At 42.2% G+C, this 18980-nt stretch overlaps 2 protein-coding genes and 1 non-coding gene across 5 annotated transcripts; 2 read left to right on the forward strand and 1 right to left on the reverse strand.

The window, feature by feature from the left end:
- Nucleotides 1–5424: 5424 nt before the first annotated feature.
- DEFB118 (defensin beta 118) lies at nt 5425–8411 on the forward strand. The gene is made up of 2 exons (XM_003941001.2): nt 5425–5531; nt 7364–8411. Exons 1-2 carry the CDS (start codon nt 5474–5476, stop codon nt 7675–7677), a joined length of 372 nt encoding a protein of 123 aa, XP_003941050.1. The 5' UTR covers nt 5425–5473; the 3' UTR covers nt 7678–8411.
- Nucleotides 8412–10490: 2079 nt separating this feature from the next.
- LOC120367997 (small nucleolar RNA SNORA40) lies at nt 10491–10619 on the forward strand. Its single transcript, XR_005582228.1, has one exon. It is a non-coding gene; the product is annotated as a small nucleolar RNA SNORA40 (small nucleolar RNA).
- A 712-nt stretch (nt 10620–11331) lies between these two features.
- On the reverse strand, nt 11332–18758 carry DEFB119 (defensin beta 119). 3 transcript variants are annotated; one of them, XM_010351737.3, is made up of 2 exons: nt 18591–18758; nt 11332–11605 (listed from the first exon to the last, which is right to left on the reverse strand). In XM_010351737.3, exons 1-2 carry the CDS (start codon nt 18649–18651, stop codon nt 11412–11414), a joined length of 255 nt encoding a protein of 84 aa, XP_010350039.1. In that variant the 5' UTR covers nt 18652–18758; the 3' UTR covers nt 11332–11411. The 3 variants fall into 3 exon arrangements, with proteins under 3 accessions (XP_010350039.1, XP_010350038.2, XP_010350037.2); XM_010351736.2 differs by lacking the exon at nt 11332–11605 and adding an exon at nt 17213–17471; XM_010351735.2 differs by lacking the exon at nt 11332–11605 and adding an exon at nt 17213–17474.
- Between the last annotated feature and the right edge of the window lie 222 nt (nt 18759–18980).

An 18980-nucleotide genomic window follows, 5' to 3' on the forward strand; every position in this document is an offset into this window, starting at 1 on the left:
GAGTAAAAATGTCTAAACAAGTTCCTAGAAGTCAATTTGCTGGGTTGAGTTTTATTTTCCATGAGCACCTTTTCTAAGTTGCCTTTGGGTCATACATGGCTGGATGAAATTGCTTGCCTTCTAGGGCAAAAAAATAAAGGCTTTAGAAAACTAAAATGAACTTTTTTTATGCAAACCTAGAAAAATTTGGGTTGAGAATACAGTTGAGAAACTATAACGCTGGTGTGAAAGAAAAAAATAAATACTTTAAATAGTGAAGGAAATGAACTTTTAACTTAGAATTTTATATCCATTTACACTGGCTTTGCTTACATAATTTTCCTTAATGAATTCTTTTCAGTCTGCAGGATTGTGGTGAGGATTACAGATACAGTGACTCTAATTGTTATGACTATGAGCATCAATATCTTGAATTAATTACCTTTCTTTACTCTCTTCAGTCTGCAGGAGCCGAAAATCTTGCTGGATCATGAAAGGACACTGCAGGGAAAACTGCAAACCTGGTGAACAGGTTAAAAAGCCGTGTAAAAATGGTGACTATTGCTGCATTTCAAGCAAGACAAAATCTCAACCACGGAGACTACCCCCAATCACCTACCATGAAAACCCAAACTTTTGGTAATGATTTTGGAGATAACCAAAATTTATCAGTAATAATCATTATGGACAATACGAATTTAGAGTGAAGCAGAAAAAAATCTGGGGATTTCTCAGATAAGGGATTGTCAACCCAGTCTCTCTTTCATTGGTCCATTAAAGCACATGACCTTCTGTCTGCTGTTACTCATCCCTGTCCTTACAGAGCTGGATTAAGACTTTGAGCTGCCCATGGCACTGAAAATATCATGGTGTCCCATCCCCACCAATATTTAATTCTAAACAAAGCAATAATAAACTAATTAAATAGTTAGAAGGAAATCCAGAAGATTTTCAGTATTTTCCATGAAAACTTCCTCAAATAATATTTTTTTTGAAACATCAACTATCAAATTACTTTACCCAGGAAAAACACTTTTCCATTTCTTTTGTGTCTGCTTTGCTACTGTCCCATGTATATGGCATATTCTTTCTATCTGGGCCTCTGTTTTTCCAAAAAGGGCTTAGGAAGCCTCTGAGAAGTTTCTTGTGTTATATCTGCCTTCTTGTTCAACATAAGTAGTTCCTTGTTTGTTTGTTTTGTTTTGTTTTGTTTTTATCAGTAGCTACCAGGACACTGAAGTCTTTTTTAAACAAAATAGAAGACACTGAAGATAAGTGCATCTCATTTACTACTAACTCACCTTTGGTCCTAAGCTTGTTTAACGTCTTGCCCCAGAGGCTAGGCTGGAAGTGAACTCAGATATTCTTCTGCCTCCTTAGCTAAAAAGGCCAGAAAACAAGGACAGCCTCATTGATTTATTGTCTTCATGGTCTTATTTTCTTAACCCAAGCTCTGATCATATTTGGCAATCCAAGGACCTGCATAGGAGGCAGCTGAAACCTGCAAGATAATACTTGAGGGTGTGTGTGTTGGAGCAAGAAAAGAAATAAGGACCCAGAAAAGAATAAGGAAAAAAACTCAAATAAATATTCCAGCATAAGCACTATGGGGAGGAAAGAGTTCAATGTCAGTTCTGTTTTATACTTTCTGTTACACTCACTAAGGAATCCATTCTCAAGGGCCACTTGAGAGTCCCCAGGGACTCCATATTGGTTTTGGTCTTTGCACATCCCCATCTCCTTGGAGACTCAACAAGGTGAGAAGCCCTGAGTTTCCCCTCATGACTTCAATGTGCAATGATCTCACACTGTGGAAATTTTAGGAAAATCTCATCCTAAATCAGAAGCACTTAGAACAGCGGCTGTGGTTAAGACCAGGAGTACTGGCCACAATCCTGCAGAAAGTTCCTGGACCAATAGCCCTCATTCAATTAGTTTTTGTTACTAATTTACTATGAGCTCCCTGCCGATGTCATTCTCTCTAAACTATAGATGTTGAAATATTAGGAACTCTATTTCCCTTCTTGGAAACCTAACAACAAGTAAACCTGAGTTACAAGAATAAACCACTACTGAAACACAGCAGCACTCAAAAAGAAAATAAATAAATAAATAAGCTGTAACATAGAGACTAAAACTATCATCACGTTAAGGTAAGAAAACTTAGGTCCAGACCAGGAGCAGTGGCTCATGCCTATTAGTCCCAGCACTTTGGGAGGCCAAGGTGGGCAGATCACTTGAGGTCAGGAATTTGAGACCAGCCTGGCCAACATGGTGAAACCCTATCTCTACTAAAAATACAAAAGTTAGCCGGGCACACTGGTGGGCACCTGTATTCCCAGCTGCTCAGGAGGCAAAAGCAAGAGAATCACTCTGAACCCAGGAGACAGAAGTTGCAGCGAGCTGAGGTCACGCCACTGCACTCCAGCCTAGACAATAGAATGAGACTTCATCTCAAAAAAAAAAAATTAAAAAGAAAACTGAGGTCCAAAAGTGTTAATTTCCCTCTTGATTCAACAAATGCTTTCTAAACACTTATATTGAAAGACATTTTTGTTGACATTGGGGCTATAATATTAAAAATGACAAGTTTGTTGCCTATTCTAATGAAACATATTGTGTAGTAAAGAAAGTGAAAAATAAACAAGTGAAAAAATAAATAAGCTGCGATTACTACTATAAATGAAACAAGAAAGAGGCTCAAACCAGACAGCAACTTGGATGAGCGTGCCTATTTTCAATGGAGTATTCAGAGAGATCCCTTCTGAGAATGTGACATAAAGCAAGAAGGAAATAGCCATGAAAAAAAAATCACAGGAACATGGCTCTTAGAAAAGGATACAAAGAATATGTGACAGGTGGTGTGTAAGTCTGGAAAAGATAGAGTATGTTGCAGAACAAATAAACCCTGAAATCTCAGTGGCTTAACAACAACATTTTATTTTTGCTTATACAAAGTCCATTGTGGGTCACACAGACTTCCTCCATCTCGTAGTTACAGCATCTGAAGCATGTAGCATCTAAGATTATCACAGCAAGGGAAAAGAGAGCTGGAAGATCATGTTAAATGATCTCAAGGACATTTTTCTACTTATCCCCATTGGCCAGAGCCCAGTCATATGACACCAACCTACCTGCAAGAAAGGCTGAAAGATGTGGAAGGAGCACATGGATATTTGATGAGCACTAACAGACTCTACCACAGTTTGAAATGGTGATATCCACTTAATCTCTTCTTCCCAAATATAGATCACACTCATTGCCTTCCCAAGAGACACAACCCAAAATCCAATCCAACTCAAAGCCAGTATTCCTGGCAATACTTGAGCCTCATCAGGTCCAGACGCAGGACCTATGTCTCCTCGGTCTGATACCCTATGGCCGAAAAGGACAGGTTATCTGTCCACCCACACTTATATCTATGCCATATAAAATGCTGAGCCCAGACTAAAATAACTGCAACAAATGTTCTGCTCTGGGAAGTCATTGGTCCATACCAATGTTGAAATGCTGTTGGGCCCATATTGTAAATCTCATACCTGTACCTAATGAAGAGTCCTAGCTGAGGCCCTAATTCTGCTCTCTGAGACGAATTCCTTCACCCGTCATACATAGTGACCCCTGACTCCATTCCCTTGGAGCTTTCTCCTTAGCCATAATTTTTGGCTGCAACTGAAATTGGTGTTTGGGAACTTGCCTTTGAAGCCTGCCTCCCTTCAGGGAAGATTGGAGCACCAAAGATAGTTTTACAGCTCAGACAGACAGTTTGTTGCCCCAGGGTTAATGGTTTCTTTGGCAATATGGTGTCTTCGAAGACTTAGTAGCCTTCTTAGTTAGCCCCTAATCCTTAATAGGCACATAATCTATTTGCATCCAGGCAGTTCCATCTGCAACTAACCAAACTCAATATTCCTTCCTTCACTTCTCAAATTGTTTTTATGATTCCTTATGCTGTTGCTCACTTGGTTTCCCTGTCTCTCTCTCTCTCTCTCTCTCTCTCTCTCTCTCTCTCTCCCCACCTACAACTACCTTTAGGTCATCAAATTTAAGTTGAAAGTTCGCATGACTAAACTACTAATCTATTCATTCACTCTTCGTATATTATAGCATACAACATGATGTTATGAAATATTAATATGTACACACTGTGAAATGGCTAAATCCAGCTTGTTAATATATGTATTACCACATACTTATCATTTTTGTGTGGTAAGAACACTTAAAATCTACTCTGTAGCAATTTTCAAGTACATAATTCGTTGTTATTAATGGTAGTCACAATGTTGTACAATAGATCCCTTGAACTTATTCCTCCTGAATGTGCAATTTTGCATCCTTTGACCAACATCTCCCCAATCCTCCTCACCCTCCAGACCTGGTAACCATCATTCTACTCTCTGCTTCTATGAGTTTGACTTTTTAAGATTCCACATGTAAGTGAGACCATTTATTTATTAATTTGAAAATAGCCGACCACCATGCTATGCTGTCCACATGGTTCTATCCAGAAGAGAAGTCTCCTCAATCATATGGCAACCCTGCTAATTCCATCGATTTTTCTCATTGTGAAGGTCATCGATTCCAGAAGAGAAAAATCAGCAACCTCCTCTAAAGCTTTACAGAGACTTTTAGAGCCAAATAAACAAGAGGGAACAAAAGTTGAACCAGGATGAAAATGCAAATAAAGCAACCCAGGACCTGGGCCAACTCTGGGGGTGACATCAAGGTTCTGCCTCCCAAAAGCAGGCCTAAATGTTGGGGTCTTTGTGGACAGCTCCCAGACCTCTGATGTCCCTCATGGTGCCCTTGTCAAAAGTAACACCCCAACTTATTGTAGATCTGCCTTCGGTAGGGATTTTTTTTTTTATGACATTGAGTAGTATCCTCCTTTGAATTTTATAAATGATCTCCCTCAAACTTCTGCAGCAAGTTACTTCTTGGCCAAGTCATTTTTCCTGATGGGCACATAAGAGAGGGATTTGGCTTATAGATTGACATATGTTCATTATCGTTTATTTCCACAAACCTTCACTGAGAGCATGCTTTGTGCCATGGGGGCTCAAAGATGAAAGACACATTCCCTGCTCTCAGGAACTTCACAGCCCAGTGCAGAAGACACACAGATAGACCATTCAAAAGCAGGATTATGCTAGAGTAAGACAGGCTGTGAAGAATGGCTGGGCCCTAATAAGAGATCAGGGAAAGCCGGAGAAGATGTCCCAGTGTGAATCCTCCCTCTTCATTGCTTCAAACACCTCCTCAAAGCCTATGACTTGTAACCCTCTGCATGCCCTCCCAGTGCCTGGATCAAATGCTCAGCCTGTGTGCCACACAACAGACTGATGTTACGCATGGATAAGCTCTTAGATATCTGGCTGGTTCAGTGCCCATCCCTCTGCCCCTACTGCAGAGAAGCCAATAAAACTCTTGTTCAGACTCACACTGCACAGTGTTCTGAACCCCTGGATCTACCACCTCCTGTTTCCCAAGGACCATGAAACCCCTGCTGCTGGCTCTTTCTATGCTTGTGCTTCTACCCCAAGTGATCCCAGGTAATCAGAGGTCAGGGAAGCTACAAAAATAGAGGTGTAGTGGGTTCTGGCTCATGAGCATTCCAATGTGTCACTTACCCCCTAACCTGGGCAACTCCACAGCTCCCACACTGGGACTATGTTCCTGACTGGGGTAAAACCTGGGAGTAGAGCCAGTTATCCTCAATAGACAGAGACACTCCCACCATCCAGAGCTGTCCTTTGTTCTGTATTCCAAGTTGCTACCTAAGGAACTAGAGGAAAGCTAGACTCACTTCTGTTCTCTTTCCAACTTGTGCCAGCTCTTGAAAATGATTCCCGCAGCCCACTTTGCTATGTTTTCTTGGCCCTAAAAGTCCTGCTAGAGCTGTAATGAGGTTCTTTTTGTTTTCTAATATTCTAGAATTTGGTGAACAGGTCAGAAAATATAGGCAGAGCTGTTATATGGAAGACAGAACTGGCTTTTCTTCTTCCTTCTACAGTGGAAGTCTAAGCTTTTCATAATCACTGCTTTCTTAAGTATATCTAAAGGCAAGACCAGAACTTTGAAATCACTGGTGAAGAAGCCTGCTTTCCCCTTTGTTTTATGTTTTTCAAGATGCATTTCAATGTATGATTGAACTTATATAAAAATGAATCAAAATATTTCTGTTTTATAACAAAGTAAGCACACTCTGTACATGGCTATGCAGCACTCTTTTTTTTTTTTTTGAGACGAAGTTTCCCTTTCGTTGCCCAGGCTGGAGTGTAATGGTGCGATCTCGGCTCACTGCAACCTCCACCTCCAGGGTTCAAATGATTCTCCTGCCTCAGCCTCCCAAGTAACTGGGATTACAGGCATGTGCCACGACACCCAGGTAATTTTGTATTTTTAGTGGAGATGGGGTTTCACCATGTTGACCAGGATGGTCTCGATCTCTTGACCTCGTGATCCACCCACCTCGGCCTCCCAAAGTGCTGGGATTACAGGTGTGAGCCACCGTGCCCTGCCGTAATTTTGTATTTTTAGTAGAGATGAGGTTTCTCCATGTTGGTCAAGCTGGTCTTGAACTCGCGACCTCAGGTGAGCCACCTGCCTTGGCATCCCAAAATGCTAGGATTACAGGCACGAGCCACTGGGCCCAGCCTTTTTTTTTTTTTTTAAGACGGAATCTTGCTTTGTCACCTGGTTAGATTGTCACCACCTAGCAGTGGTACAATCTCAGCTCACTGAAACCTCTGCCTCCTGGGTTCAAGCAATTCTTCTGCTTCAGCCTCTCAAGTGCCTGGGATTACAGGTGTGCACCACCATGTCCGACTAATTTCTGTATTTCTAGTAGAGACATGGTTTCACCATGGTGGCCATGGCTGGTCTCAAACTCCTGACCTCAGGTGATCCACCCGCTTTGGCCTCCCAAAATGCTGGGATTACAGGCGTGAGCCACAACGTCCGGCCCTATACAGCACTATTATTTCACTTATTATTTTGTGGCGACCTTTCCCTGTTACCAATCTAAATATCTGCCTCATTGTTTATAAAGTTGTAAAGTTCCACTGTGGAATGCCATATAAAGTCATATGTAGTCATTTGAGACATTTCTTAATTTTCTAACAACACATCAATGAATATGCTTGTACAAATATTAATATATTTACATATTTGAACAATGGCTGAAAAAGGATAGATTCCTAGAAGGCAAATAACCAAGTTAAAGGTAAGTCTGGTGGGGTGGGAAAGAAAATAAAGGTAAGTCTAAAAATATTTATTCCATTAATGCCTCTATTCCTCTGCCTTCATTGCAGAGAGGCCAATAACTCTTGTTCATACTCCCACTGCACACAGTGTTCTGAACGTCTTTCCTTTTATTATTCAGCCTATAGTGGTGAAAAAAAATGCTGGAACAAATCAGGGCACTGCAGGAAACGATGCAAAGATGGAGAAGCAGTGAGGGAAACATGCAAAAATCTTCGAGTCTGCTGCATTCCATCCAATGACAACCACAGGCAAGTTCCTACGACATCTTCCACGCTCTTGAATGATTCATCACCAGGAATTCTGGATGATATTGTAACAGTAAGGTTCACTACAGACTACTTTGAAGTAAGCAGCAAGAAAGACGTGGTTGAAGAGTCTGAGTCGGGATGGGGAACTCAGACCTCTCTCCCAAATGTTCACCATAGCTCATGACTTCCTCTCGGATGTCACTCACCCCTGTCCTCAGAGTGATGAACTAAGTCACATATAGATAAAGCACTGAAAACACCACAGTGACCCTCCCACCCACCCCCACCAATATGTAATTCTATTAATAGATATAAAGAGCTATGTAAAAAAGTCTAAAATTGTCACTATTTCCAATGATAAACTCTTCAGTGCTCTTCTTGAAATGTCAAATTATTTCCACAAGTTTTAACCTATTTTTAGTATTTCTTGTTTGCTAGTGACCTATGCACCACCTCAGTAGCTTAGTTAACTATTCCAACAACAATTTTTTTATGTGTCTTCCTGTCTTCCCAGCAGGTAAGTTTTAATAGCAGCGTAAGTGGTCATGATCAAAATTCTAAATCTTTGCATCTGTGAGAGTAGCTACTGGGACACTAAAAGCTTTTTTTTCTAGAACAGGAGACACTTCAAGTGAAAGCATTCATTTTCCTACTATGGTCTTGGGGCTATGTTTCATCTCTCACTGTAGGAAGTTGGCTGTCCCAAGTGTGAGCTATGAAGGCTCCTCTTTGTCCCAGTGGCTTCAAGGTTGAAATAGAAGCTGCTGAAAAGCTTCTGTGGCTCCATAGACCCATTTCTTTGACCAAGTCTTGATCTTACATGGACATCCAAAGGTAAGGATGCTCCTCAGTTGTGGGTGAAAGGATGGGTCATTTGTCCACCTGATTACTGAGAGCTTTACTTGTCTCCCTCTGATACCAAAAGAAGTTCTCACACCCTGTCCTATCCACGTAACTCTACCACAGACATCATTGTTACAAATCTTCCAATTTTGCTCTTCCCAAGTACCTAAAAAACCAGCCAACCCATTACCAGTGCTCATGTATTACTATAGATCCATACCTAGGCAAGCCTTCCTTCTACTGGAAAGATTTCCCTTAACCACTGGCTTTTAGGCCACCGCTACATAAGGCTGTAATGCAGCACTTCTGTCTGGTGCTAGCCCGTCATGTAGATCATTCTACAAATCTGGCCTTGCTTTTTCCTCCTTTGTTGATTAACTGGAGAAACCCCTCATGACACCATTACTGTGTGATGAAGGAGAGGCAATAAAACAGGAATGGGTGTCATAGGGATCTGAACCATCTGCTTCTGCAGTTTATGCTTGCCAGACCTGCTAAGTTCCAGTTTTGAACACAACACTTTCACCTAACATTGAAATGCTTCTTCACAGGTCTAATTGTATTGTCCAAGGGGTTAGATAATACCTAATTCATGACGGGAAATTTGGGTCTCATTATTTTTTTAAACTTCTTATTCCTGATCAGTCTGCTATTTGAAGTCTTTGAAAGTCTGAATCTCTAGCCTGTGATTTCTGCTTACCTTAACTCATGGTGCCTTATTTTCTTGTGTGTTTTGTGAGTTGGGACTCTGGTCTGTCCATTTTCCACAGAAGTTTAGTTGAGTAAACTAGATGAGTCCTAAGTCAAAGGTCTACTCCTTTGTTTGCTTCTGTTTGGTACTACGAGTCTGGGACAACTTTAAGCTTGTTTTTTTTGTTTTTTTTTTGTTTTTCCATATGATCCATATACTGTGAATTCAGGCTGAGACACTATGTGAGATCTACCCTGAGGTAATAAATTCTCAGTGAAGATTTTTTTCTATTTGCTGAGTACTTAGGTTCAAAACTAGGCAATTTTCCTTGAAAACCTCTGGTGAAGGAGAAGGGATGCTATATCTGCTTTATTTTTACACTGCAAATGTAACACTTTAAAGACAGGTTTATGTAGGGATCTTCTACTAGACTCATATTTTTTCAGAACCTAGTCACTGCCTTCTCTCCCCTGCCCACATCCACCTTGGCCAAAGACGTGGAAACCGAAGCTCAAGTTCACCTGATTCAGCAAGTGTCTTTGTGACAAAAGCCAGCTTCAGTTACTGCCTTTGAAAGAGTGCCCACTTGCACTTGGTTTTAATATTCTTGGCCTTACTTTCTCTCAAGGTTAAAGATGCCTTAAAGTTTTGTTGTATATTTTAAGTAAGTTTTTTCACTATTTTCAGTGGCAGGATCAGCCTGGGTTCTTCAGCCACTATTCTTCCTGAAACAGAGGTCCAAAACCAACACTTTTATCCAGATTATAGATTTTGTTGTTGGGATGGGTGGCAGCACCAGAGGAAGGAGAAAAAAAGACCATTGTCAAAGGATGAGACTATGGCTCAATGTCTAAAACCAAAATGCTGAAATGATTGCTTTCTTAAAAACAGGAGAGCCATGCTGCTCCATCATAAGTTCCTTCAGCAGAGCAAAGTGTTGAACTTATACGGCATTTGGGGAACACATTTTGAGGGAATTGTGTTGGCTACAGAGGTGGGAATTGGTCAGTGACAATTTAGAAGTGTGTACACTGAAATGAATTCGAACCTCATTGGCATAATCAAAGCATCATGCTATCACTGACAACTAGCTTTCAGAAGTGTGTTCACTGAAGCAAGTTGTCATTGATCAATGAAAAAAGTTTAAAACATTTCAAGGTATTTGCTTGTTATAATGACCATAGGACTATCAGCCCGTTCCTAGGAATGTGGAGAGTTTTTATTCTCAGATGAGAACAACCCCAGAAGAATCCAATGGACAAATAACAGAAGAGGAACCCCAAAAGATGATGGAGAAGGGGCAGCCTGAAAGTTAGGAGGAAAACAAAGAAAGGGTGAAACCACAGAAGCCTAGGCGGTTAAGGTTTTCAAGGAGAGAATAACCTATAGAGGAAATGCTGCCCAGAGGCAGATTGAGATACACGTTGAGGAACATTAGGAAACTTTCAAAAAGGAGGTCCAGCTGCACTTGTTTTATGTTTTTGTTTAACTTCTGGACAAATACTTATAGACAGGTGCAAAAAATAAATCCTCTTTTGCAACCCAGAACTCACTGTTTAGTAGGAGTTTTGATACATATAAGAAGGAATAATATTATGAAAATAAAAGGAGACCCACTAGTGAGCTTGGCCAGAGCCAATTCAATCGCACAGTAAGCACAAAGGCAAATTGTAATGAGTTGAGAAGAGTCAGAAAAGTAGAGAAAGATAATGGGTAAGTACTACTCTACTTTCGACAGAATTTAGAACTTATTAGTGGGAGCTAAGTCTTTAAAAGTAAAATTAAAATTTTATATTAAAAAGCTGGTATCAGTTGTCATTGGAGGCATAAGCCTCTTAGGTTTTGAAAAATTAGAGGACCTTCACTATCCACAACAGCATCCAATATTCAAAGACCATCTGCAATAACCACCAGACAGACCCTTCAGCCTCACAGCTTGAAACCAGCACAGCTTAGTCCACATTACAACAGGTCTGTTGGTTATAAAGTTTTTTCATGAACTAGGTCAAAGTTGTCTACAAAACCTCCACCTACTTCCCTATGTATCCATCCCACCGGTTGTAGACCCTCTCTGAGTTCTACATGGCACAGATTAAGTCATAATCTGCCTAAACCCTTCAACCCTCCCTTATTGGATTCATTCTTCCCCCTTCCTCACTGGTTTGTCAAGCTTCTCTGCAATTGTTACCCTGGTTTTCCAGTCTTCTCTCTCACAGGGCCCATCCAGAATGAGACAGGCATTGTCACCATGCAAAGCCCAGTCTCTCACTGTGATTTCCACTGGATCAAAGACAGACAAGGATGGCAGGTACATGAATTTTAATGAGGGCGGTTGACAGCAGGTCTCGGTGCCCAGGGAGCTTGAGAATGGTAATCACCAGCACTCAAGGCAGCCTAGGCCACTGCTTCTCGTAAGACCAGTCAGTATTCTCCTCTTTGCCAGAAATGCTTATCCTCATGTAGGACTGGAGGCAGCAGGACTGATAATTTCTGCAATAGAAGTACGGCTGTTCATTCTTTCTGCAAGAGGCCCTACAGATTCCACTGTTACCCATGCATCGAAGGATGTGATGTTTGCCTGGCAAAAGAAAAAATACATATAAACAGTTAATTTCCACCTAGGAAAGACATAAATCTGATACGTTGGGCAGCATCCTAAAAGCCTAAAGGGGAAAAAAAACCTAAAGAGTAATAATGACTTCCACTTCCAGAGACCTCAGGACCTAAGGAAGGACACAGCCATGAATTCCCTGGGTTTTCTTTTTGCCTCATCAAGCCCAGACTTGTGCTGGAGAGACTGGCAACCTAGAAACACAAACCAGTGCAGACATAGAGTCTCCCAAGAAAAGTCTCCTGCCTGCAGCCAAAGAACCAGGAAAGGTCAACCTAGCAAGAAAGAACATTTCAGACAATAACTGCTCTGCTCCAGGAAAAACCAAAGACAAAACTACACTCCCACTCATACATCCACCAAAGAAGGCCATGCGGGGAGCCTCAAATTCTGCCCTCTCCACGTTGTAAGGAGGTGTGGGGAGCAGGGAATGTTATCACTGCTGGATGGTCACAAGGCCCATCACCATCATGCAGTGTCGATAGGAATCGTGTGGGGAACCTCGATTTCCCCTGTCTGGTGGGAAGAAGGCATCCATCTCTCTACCTCCCTGATAGGGTTGTGACAGAGGGGGCCTGGTGTAGAGTCAGGACTTTCACCACCACACAGTAGTAACAGGGCCACCATTCCCTGCTATGTGACTTGGAGGCCACATGGGGAACAGAATGTACCTCCCCATCCCAACCAAGTAGTATCAGAGGAGATACACCCGGACTTCCACCCCCACCTCGCAGTATCCAGGCAGCACCCCACTGTCCCCACCAGAGCCATGTCAGAGGAGGCAAGCCAACAAAGATCATTGAAATACAATTCAATATCTCATAACACAATACCAAAAATATCCAGGTCCCAGCAAAAATTACTCATTGTAATTATAACCAGGAGAATCTCAACTTTAATCAAAAAAAAAAGACAATCAACAGAACTGAGAGCAACCCATGTTGTGTGTATCTATAGTTCATTCCTTTTACTTCTGAGTAATATTCCATGGTACGCATGTAGTACAGTCTATTTAACCATTTGTCTATTCAGGGCCATTTTGGTTGTGTCCAGATCTATTGGGAGTTCGGGGTTTTTTTCTAAGACCATGTGTTTCTTTATTTAACAACTTCTCCCCCAAATAAAATGCTTTTGAAAATCCTTATCGTTCATAAATTAAAGAGGATCCAACCTGATAATAGGTGAAATTTTTGGATAAAATGACAGGAACATTTAAACATACAATGGACTAAATAAAGGGTTTTTTATACTCTTTCTTCTAGTAATAATAAAATAGGTCATTTGGAACAAATATCTGGCACACAAAATGTAGACACTTTTTTTCTTTTCTCTTTCTTTTTTTTTTTTTTTTTTTTTTTTTTTTTTGAGGCAGAGTCTTGCTCTGTTGCCCAGGCTGGAATGCAATGGCGTGATCTCAGCTCACTGCAACCTTTGCCTCCCTGGTTCAGGAGATTTCCACACCTTGGCCTCCCATGTAGCTAAGATTACAGGCTCATGCCACCACACCCAGCTAATCTGTGTATTTTTAGCAGAGATGAGGTTTCACCATGTTGGCCAGGTTGGTCTCGAACTCCTGACCTCAAGTGATCTGCCCACCTCAGCCTCCCAAAGTACATTGTACCTGGACTGTATACATTTTTTAAATTTGTCAGAAGGCATTAAAAGACAAGATAATGAAGGATGAGTGGGCCTCACAAACACTAATTGCACATATGTATGGTATACAGTGTGGTAGTTCAATACACACATAGAAAGTGTAACCATCATATCAGGGTAATTAGCATATCCATCACTTCAAACAGTTATCATTTCTTTGTGTTGGGAACATTCAAAATCCTCTTCCTCACAATAGGCTGGATGCGGGTAGCTCACACCTGTAATCCCAGCATTTTGGGAGGCTGAGGTGGGTGGATCACCACAAGGTCAGGAGTTTGAGACCAGCCTGGTCAATATGGTGAAACCCTGTCTCTACTAAATATAAAAAATTAGCCAGGCTTGGTGGCTGTAATCCCAGCTACTTGGGAGGCTGAGTCAGGAGAATCACTTGAATCTGGGAGGCAGAGGTTGCAGTGAGCTGAGATTCCACCACTGCACTCCAGCCTTGGTGATAGAGCAAGAATCTGTTTAAAAAAAAAAAAGAAAAGAAAATATACAATAAATGATAGTTAACTACAGTCACCCTACAGATCTACGGAATACTAGAGCATGTTCCTCCTATCTAGCTGTGATTTTGCATTTGTTAACCAACCTCTCCTTATCTTCCCCTCCCACTTACCCTTCCCAGTCTCTGATGAACACAATTCTACTCTCTACTTCAATGAGATTCACAGCTTTTTTTGTTTGTTTGTTTGTTTGTTTGGAGAGAGTCTTGCTCTGTTGCCAGGCACCATGCCGGAACGCAGTGCTGCAATCTCGGCTCACCGCAACCTCCACCTCCCAGGTTCAAGCAATTCTCCTGCCTCAGCCTTCTGAGTAGCTGGGACTACAGGTGCGTGCCACCACACCCAGCTTTTTTTTTTTTTTTTTTTTTTTTTTAGACAGAGTCCTGCTCTGTCGCTAGGCTGGAGTGCAGTGGCGCAATCTCTGCTCACTGCAACCTCCGCCTCCTGGGATGAGGCAATTTTCCTGCCTCAGTCACTCAAGCATCTGGGACTACAGGTGCGGGCCACTAAGCTCAGCTAATTTTTGTGTTTTTAGTAGAGACAGGGTTTCACCATGTTGGTCAGGATGGTTTCCATCTCTTGACCTTGTGATCTGCCCACCTCGGCCTCCCATAGTGCTGGGATTACAGATGTGAGCCACTGCACCGGGCCAAGATCCACATTTTTAAGTTTCCACATATGAGTGAGAACCGTAGTATTTATCTTTCTGTATCTGGTTTATTTCACTTAACATCATGCTCATCCATGTTGCCACAAATGACAGGGTTTCATGCTTTTTTGTGACCAAATAGTATTTCATTGTGTGTATATGCAAACTTTCTTTATTCCTTCATCTGTTGATGCACATTTAGGTTCACAATCCATTTTTCAGCCCACTTCAGAGGCAGGAGCTGCATAATCTTTTCACAGTTTTGCTGCCTGTCTGTGAGCTGGGACACTCAGGCTGCCCGTGGGAGCTACCTGTGCCCCAACACATTGGATCATCACTTGATTCTGGCCATTCTATGAGAAAGGGACAATTCTCAGGGAAGCCTGAAGTGAGGCATGAGCAGAGATCTGGAGTAGAAAAAGGATTTTTAAGTTGAGAAAACAGTGAGGTTTGAGGTGGTATCATTCCTTGCCTCTTTTAGACTTTCTTCACTCTCTATCTAGCAGAATAATTGTCTTGTCATAGCAGTTTGTTAATTTGTATTCCTGGGGTCTAAGGCAGAAATGTTTGTTTGTTCTATTGTGGATTCACATTCATTCTGATTAAGGTGAGAGCAGTGGCTTTTTTTTAATTTTTAATTTAATTTTTTTTTTTTTTTTTGAAATTTACAATAACATTGTCTGAATTCAGTTGGGATGGTGTCTTTTGGTGTCTATATTTTTAAAAAATAGAAGGCAGAGAGAATTGACTTAGGTTAGGTTGAAAACAAAAAGAATGATAATGATAATTACTGTTCTTACCACTCGCAGACCATCAAAACATCATGAAATGTGAACAGTGGAAACACTGTCTCTGAACATAAGTTTTTTTGTTTTGTTTTGTTTTGTTTTGTTTTTGAGACAGAGTTTCGCTCTTTGTTACCCAGGCTGGAGTGCAATGGCGCGATCTCGGCTCACCGCAACCTCCGCCTCCTGGGTTCAGGCAATTCTCCTGCCTCAGCCTCCTGAGTAGCTGGGATTACAGGCACGCGCCACCATGCCCGGCTAATTTTTTGTGTTTTTAGTAGAGACGGGGTTTCACCATGTTGACCAGGATGGTCTCGATCTATTGACCTCGTGATCCACCCACCTCGGCCTCCCAAAGTGCTGGGATTACAGGCTTGAGCCACCGCGCCCGGCCTGAACATTAGTTTTTAAAGATTTGTGTTAAAAGTCTACATTTCATATATTTAGGGGGAATAATGTCAGGGTGGAGGGCTCTCAACTGATCCTACTCAGCACACGTGTAGAATAGAGGACCCTTTTTTTTCCTAATTCCAGTTTTCACATTGCAGATATCTGCCTAAATTTAATGTTTTATGCTGTGGTTGTGACTCACCTCTTATCCACCATGATTTAATTTCCCATACCATATCTGTAATTCTTTCACTTTGATTCTTAGACCTTCATATAAGAAATCTTTCCTTTTCTTCTTGTAGTTTACTTTTTTGTTTTTGGTGAATTTTTTATTTAAAAATTTTTTATTTTTAATTTTTGTGATACATCGTAGGTGTATATATTTATGGGGTACATAAAATAGTTTGATACAGGAATTCAGTGGATACTGATCACATCAGGGTGCCCCTTTTCCCCAGCAACTCCTCACCCCATGGGGAGGGACTTAGCCAGAAGAAGCCCAGAGTCAGACCAAGATCAGAGGAGGGGCCCCTCTTTCCAGAGTTTAAGAGCAGAAATATTGAGCTGGGAACAAATAGTCTTCCTGGATGGGAGTGGACTCCTTCTGTCTGTCTCTATCCCATGCACCATGCTTTACAGAACACTCTCGGCCCCTGGCCTCACTGCAGAGGACACAGTTCAGGGGTAAACAACCGTGTTGGTTAAACGAGGCCCAGAGAATAGGACTTGGGATAATAAAGCCTGGGAAGACACCTGGATCCTCTAGATTCTCAATCAAAATTCTTAAATATTCCCCACAAGTGAGTCTTCTCCCAGGCTGAAGTACCCGTTGAAATGAGACAGGCTTCTGTCTCCCTCAGAGTCCAACACAGTTGGAAGACACACAGCTCATATTCCCTAGTAAATCAGTGAACAAAAGCAGCTGATGGCATTTGTTGAGTGCTTCCCTTTGCATTACTATCAAATTTCATCCTTACCTCAATTCTGAAATAGATTCTACTATTACTCTAATTTACAGACAAGGAAGATGAAGTTCTGAGAGGTTTATAAGCAAAGTCTGCCAGTAGTAAGTGGCAGAGCTGAGATGAATATGAATGAATGAACCGATAAAAGAATGGAAAAAATGAATAATGAACAAATTCATACATAAATAAGTAAATCATGTACTTTATCTTTTTTTAGTACTTAGACACCTTCTGACCCCTGGGGCTAGGGCTTTGAGCACCAGAAGGTATGTCAACTGGTTTCCCTAGAACCCTGAGGATTTGGGTTCTATTAAGTCCTCAGCCCATTCACTCTCAAGATGGACCAACTGTCCCAGCACAAGGATTCTCCCACTCTCTAGGCATCTGCTATGCCTTTAAATCTCTCAGCTCCCACCACGTTCTCCCCAGTCCACTTCAGACTCAATAGCCTCTCCTGCCACTGGCAGATGGGAAACCGTCCTTTGGTATTGTAACAATCACACCATTGCTATGACCCAGCTCCAGGGACTTCTCTCTATTATCTCTTTGCCTCCCCACCCTGCCATCCCCCCACCCTCAACCCATCTGGGGCATCATTCCTTATGATTGATAGACACAAGAAAAAAATTGTGAGGTTTAATGAAACGTGGACCCTAAGCAACCTGAAACAAAGCCATTTCTATCCACGATTTTTATTTATCTTTGTTTGCGGAACTGCGGTGGATATCTGAGGAGTGGTCCAGTCAAGGAGTCCATGAATTGTTACTGGTTCGATTGTTAAATAGCGACTAGGGACACAGCACCGCTTACGATTTCGGCAGCGTATGATGCTGTCTTCATTGTCTCTGCACAACAACCGGCAGTGTCCATCCATCCAACACTCTACTTTGGGGCATACGAACAACAGTTAAGCAGATGTTAGTATCACTCAAGTGGAGAGAGAACAGAAGGCAGAGGAGGAACAGGAGGACAAGGAAGAAGAGAAGAAAGCCAGCTGAGTGAGTAATGCTAGACCCAGTTCCAGGAAAAGAGAGAAGAGACCTTGAGAGGGAAGAGAACTGAGACAATGTTTCCAACTGAGAACTCTCAAGTTTTTGGGAGAGGCTTTTTTAGCCTTCTGTCTTCCTATCCCCCAACTTCTTACTCCTTACTTTGGAATCAACTAAAGTTAATTAATGTCCCACCTCGCAGAGCTAGGAATGAAGGGAACAGGACATGATCACCTGTAATATTAGGGATGAAGAGGATTCACTCACGTTACACAGACCAGATTTTTTTATCAATAGCCTGACCCTGTTTAGCATAAGCCTAACGAGCCCGGGCTCCAGCTGCATCCCAATCTCTAATCTTCCTTATTAACCCATTCAAAGTCAAACTCATTCAGGCCTACCTTAATTAGAACTCCCAGCCTTACTCAACTCAATGCCCCCAAGCCCCAACTCCAAGCCAGACCCTAATCTAATCCAAACTAACCAAAGCCTCATCTAATCAAGTCACTGACCTCAATTCCCAGCAGTGTCCCATCAGCAAGCTGAACCGAAACACCCTGCACCGTCCAGCACCGACTCCCAGCCTCAGCCCAAGCCCCAGCCTAATCCCAACACCAGCTCCACTCAACCCCAAATCCCATCCCCTCTCCAACTCTACCCTGAACCATCAGGAAAGCCCAGCGCCTCACCTCCAGGTGGTCCTAATATTCCTTCTATCACTCCAGTTTCAAGGTTTTTCCTCCACCTTCACTCTAACCTCTCCAACCTTCACTCTAATCTCCCAAAGTCCTCAACAAGTCCCCAGCCTGCACCTCTGCTTTGCCCCTCAAACCTCTCCCGAGCTCCCACCAGGAATCAGAGAGAGAGAGAGATTAACGAGTTGATTCTGGGGAAATCTCCCAAAGCAGCAAGAGAGAAGAAAAGGTTTCAGATGCTGCCCACAGTGAGAGGAGACGGAGAGACGGGAAGCGCATGACCAGGCGCCCAGACCCCTGAGAGAGGCTCACATTACCTGATACCACTGGTTCTTCTATGGCCAGAAGGATGGCAAGAAACAGGACAAGAAGTTTCATGGCTGGCACACCTGGGAGGAGGAGGTGAGTGAGCTGCAGCAGATGGAAATAGAGTTCCCTGCAGCAAGGCAGAGATGAGCCTTGCTTTTATCAGCAGGGCTGTGGGCAGTGAATGAGAAAAGGAGGAGATGCGTTGGAGGTCATCCAGGCCAAAGGACAGTGTGTAGCAGATGTCTCAGCAAAGCACAAGATGAGCGTGTGGGAAACTGGCCAGCACCCCGTGCCAGTAAAGGGACAGGCCAATTAAAGCCACTTGGCCTTTGAGACCCGCAAAGGAATTATTACTACATAAATATATATCGAGAAATATTTAATTTAAAAATTACTTT

The sequence above is a fragment of the Saimiri boliviensis genome, chromosome 9 (assembly GCF_048565385.1).
Source record: "Saimiri boliviensis isolate mSaiBol1 chromosome 9, mSaiBol1.pri, whole genome shotgun sequence".
NCBI classification, from domain to species: domain Eukaryota; kingdom Metazoa; phylum Chordata; class Mammalia; order Primates; family Cebidae; genus Saimiri; species Saimiri boliviensis.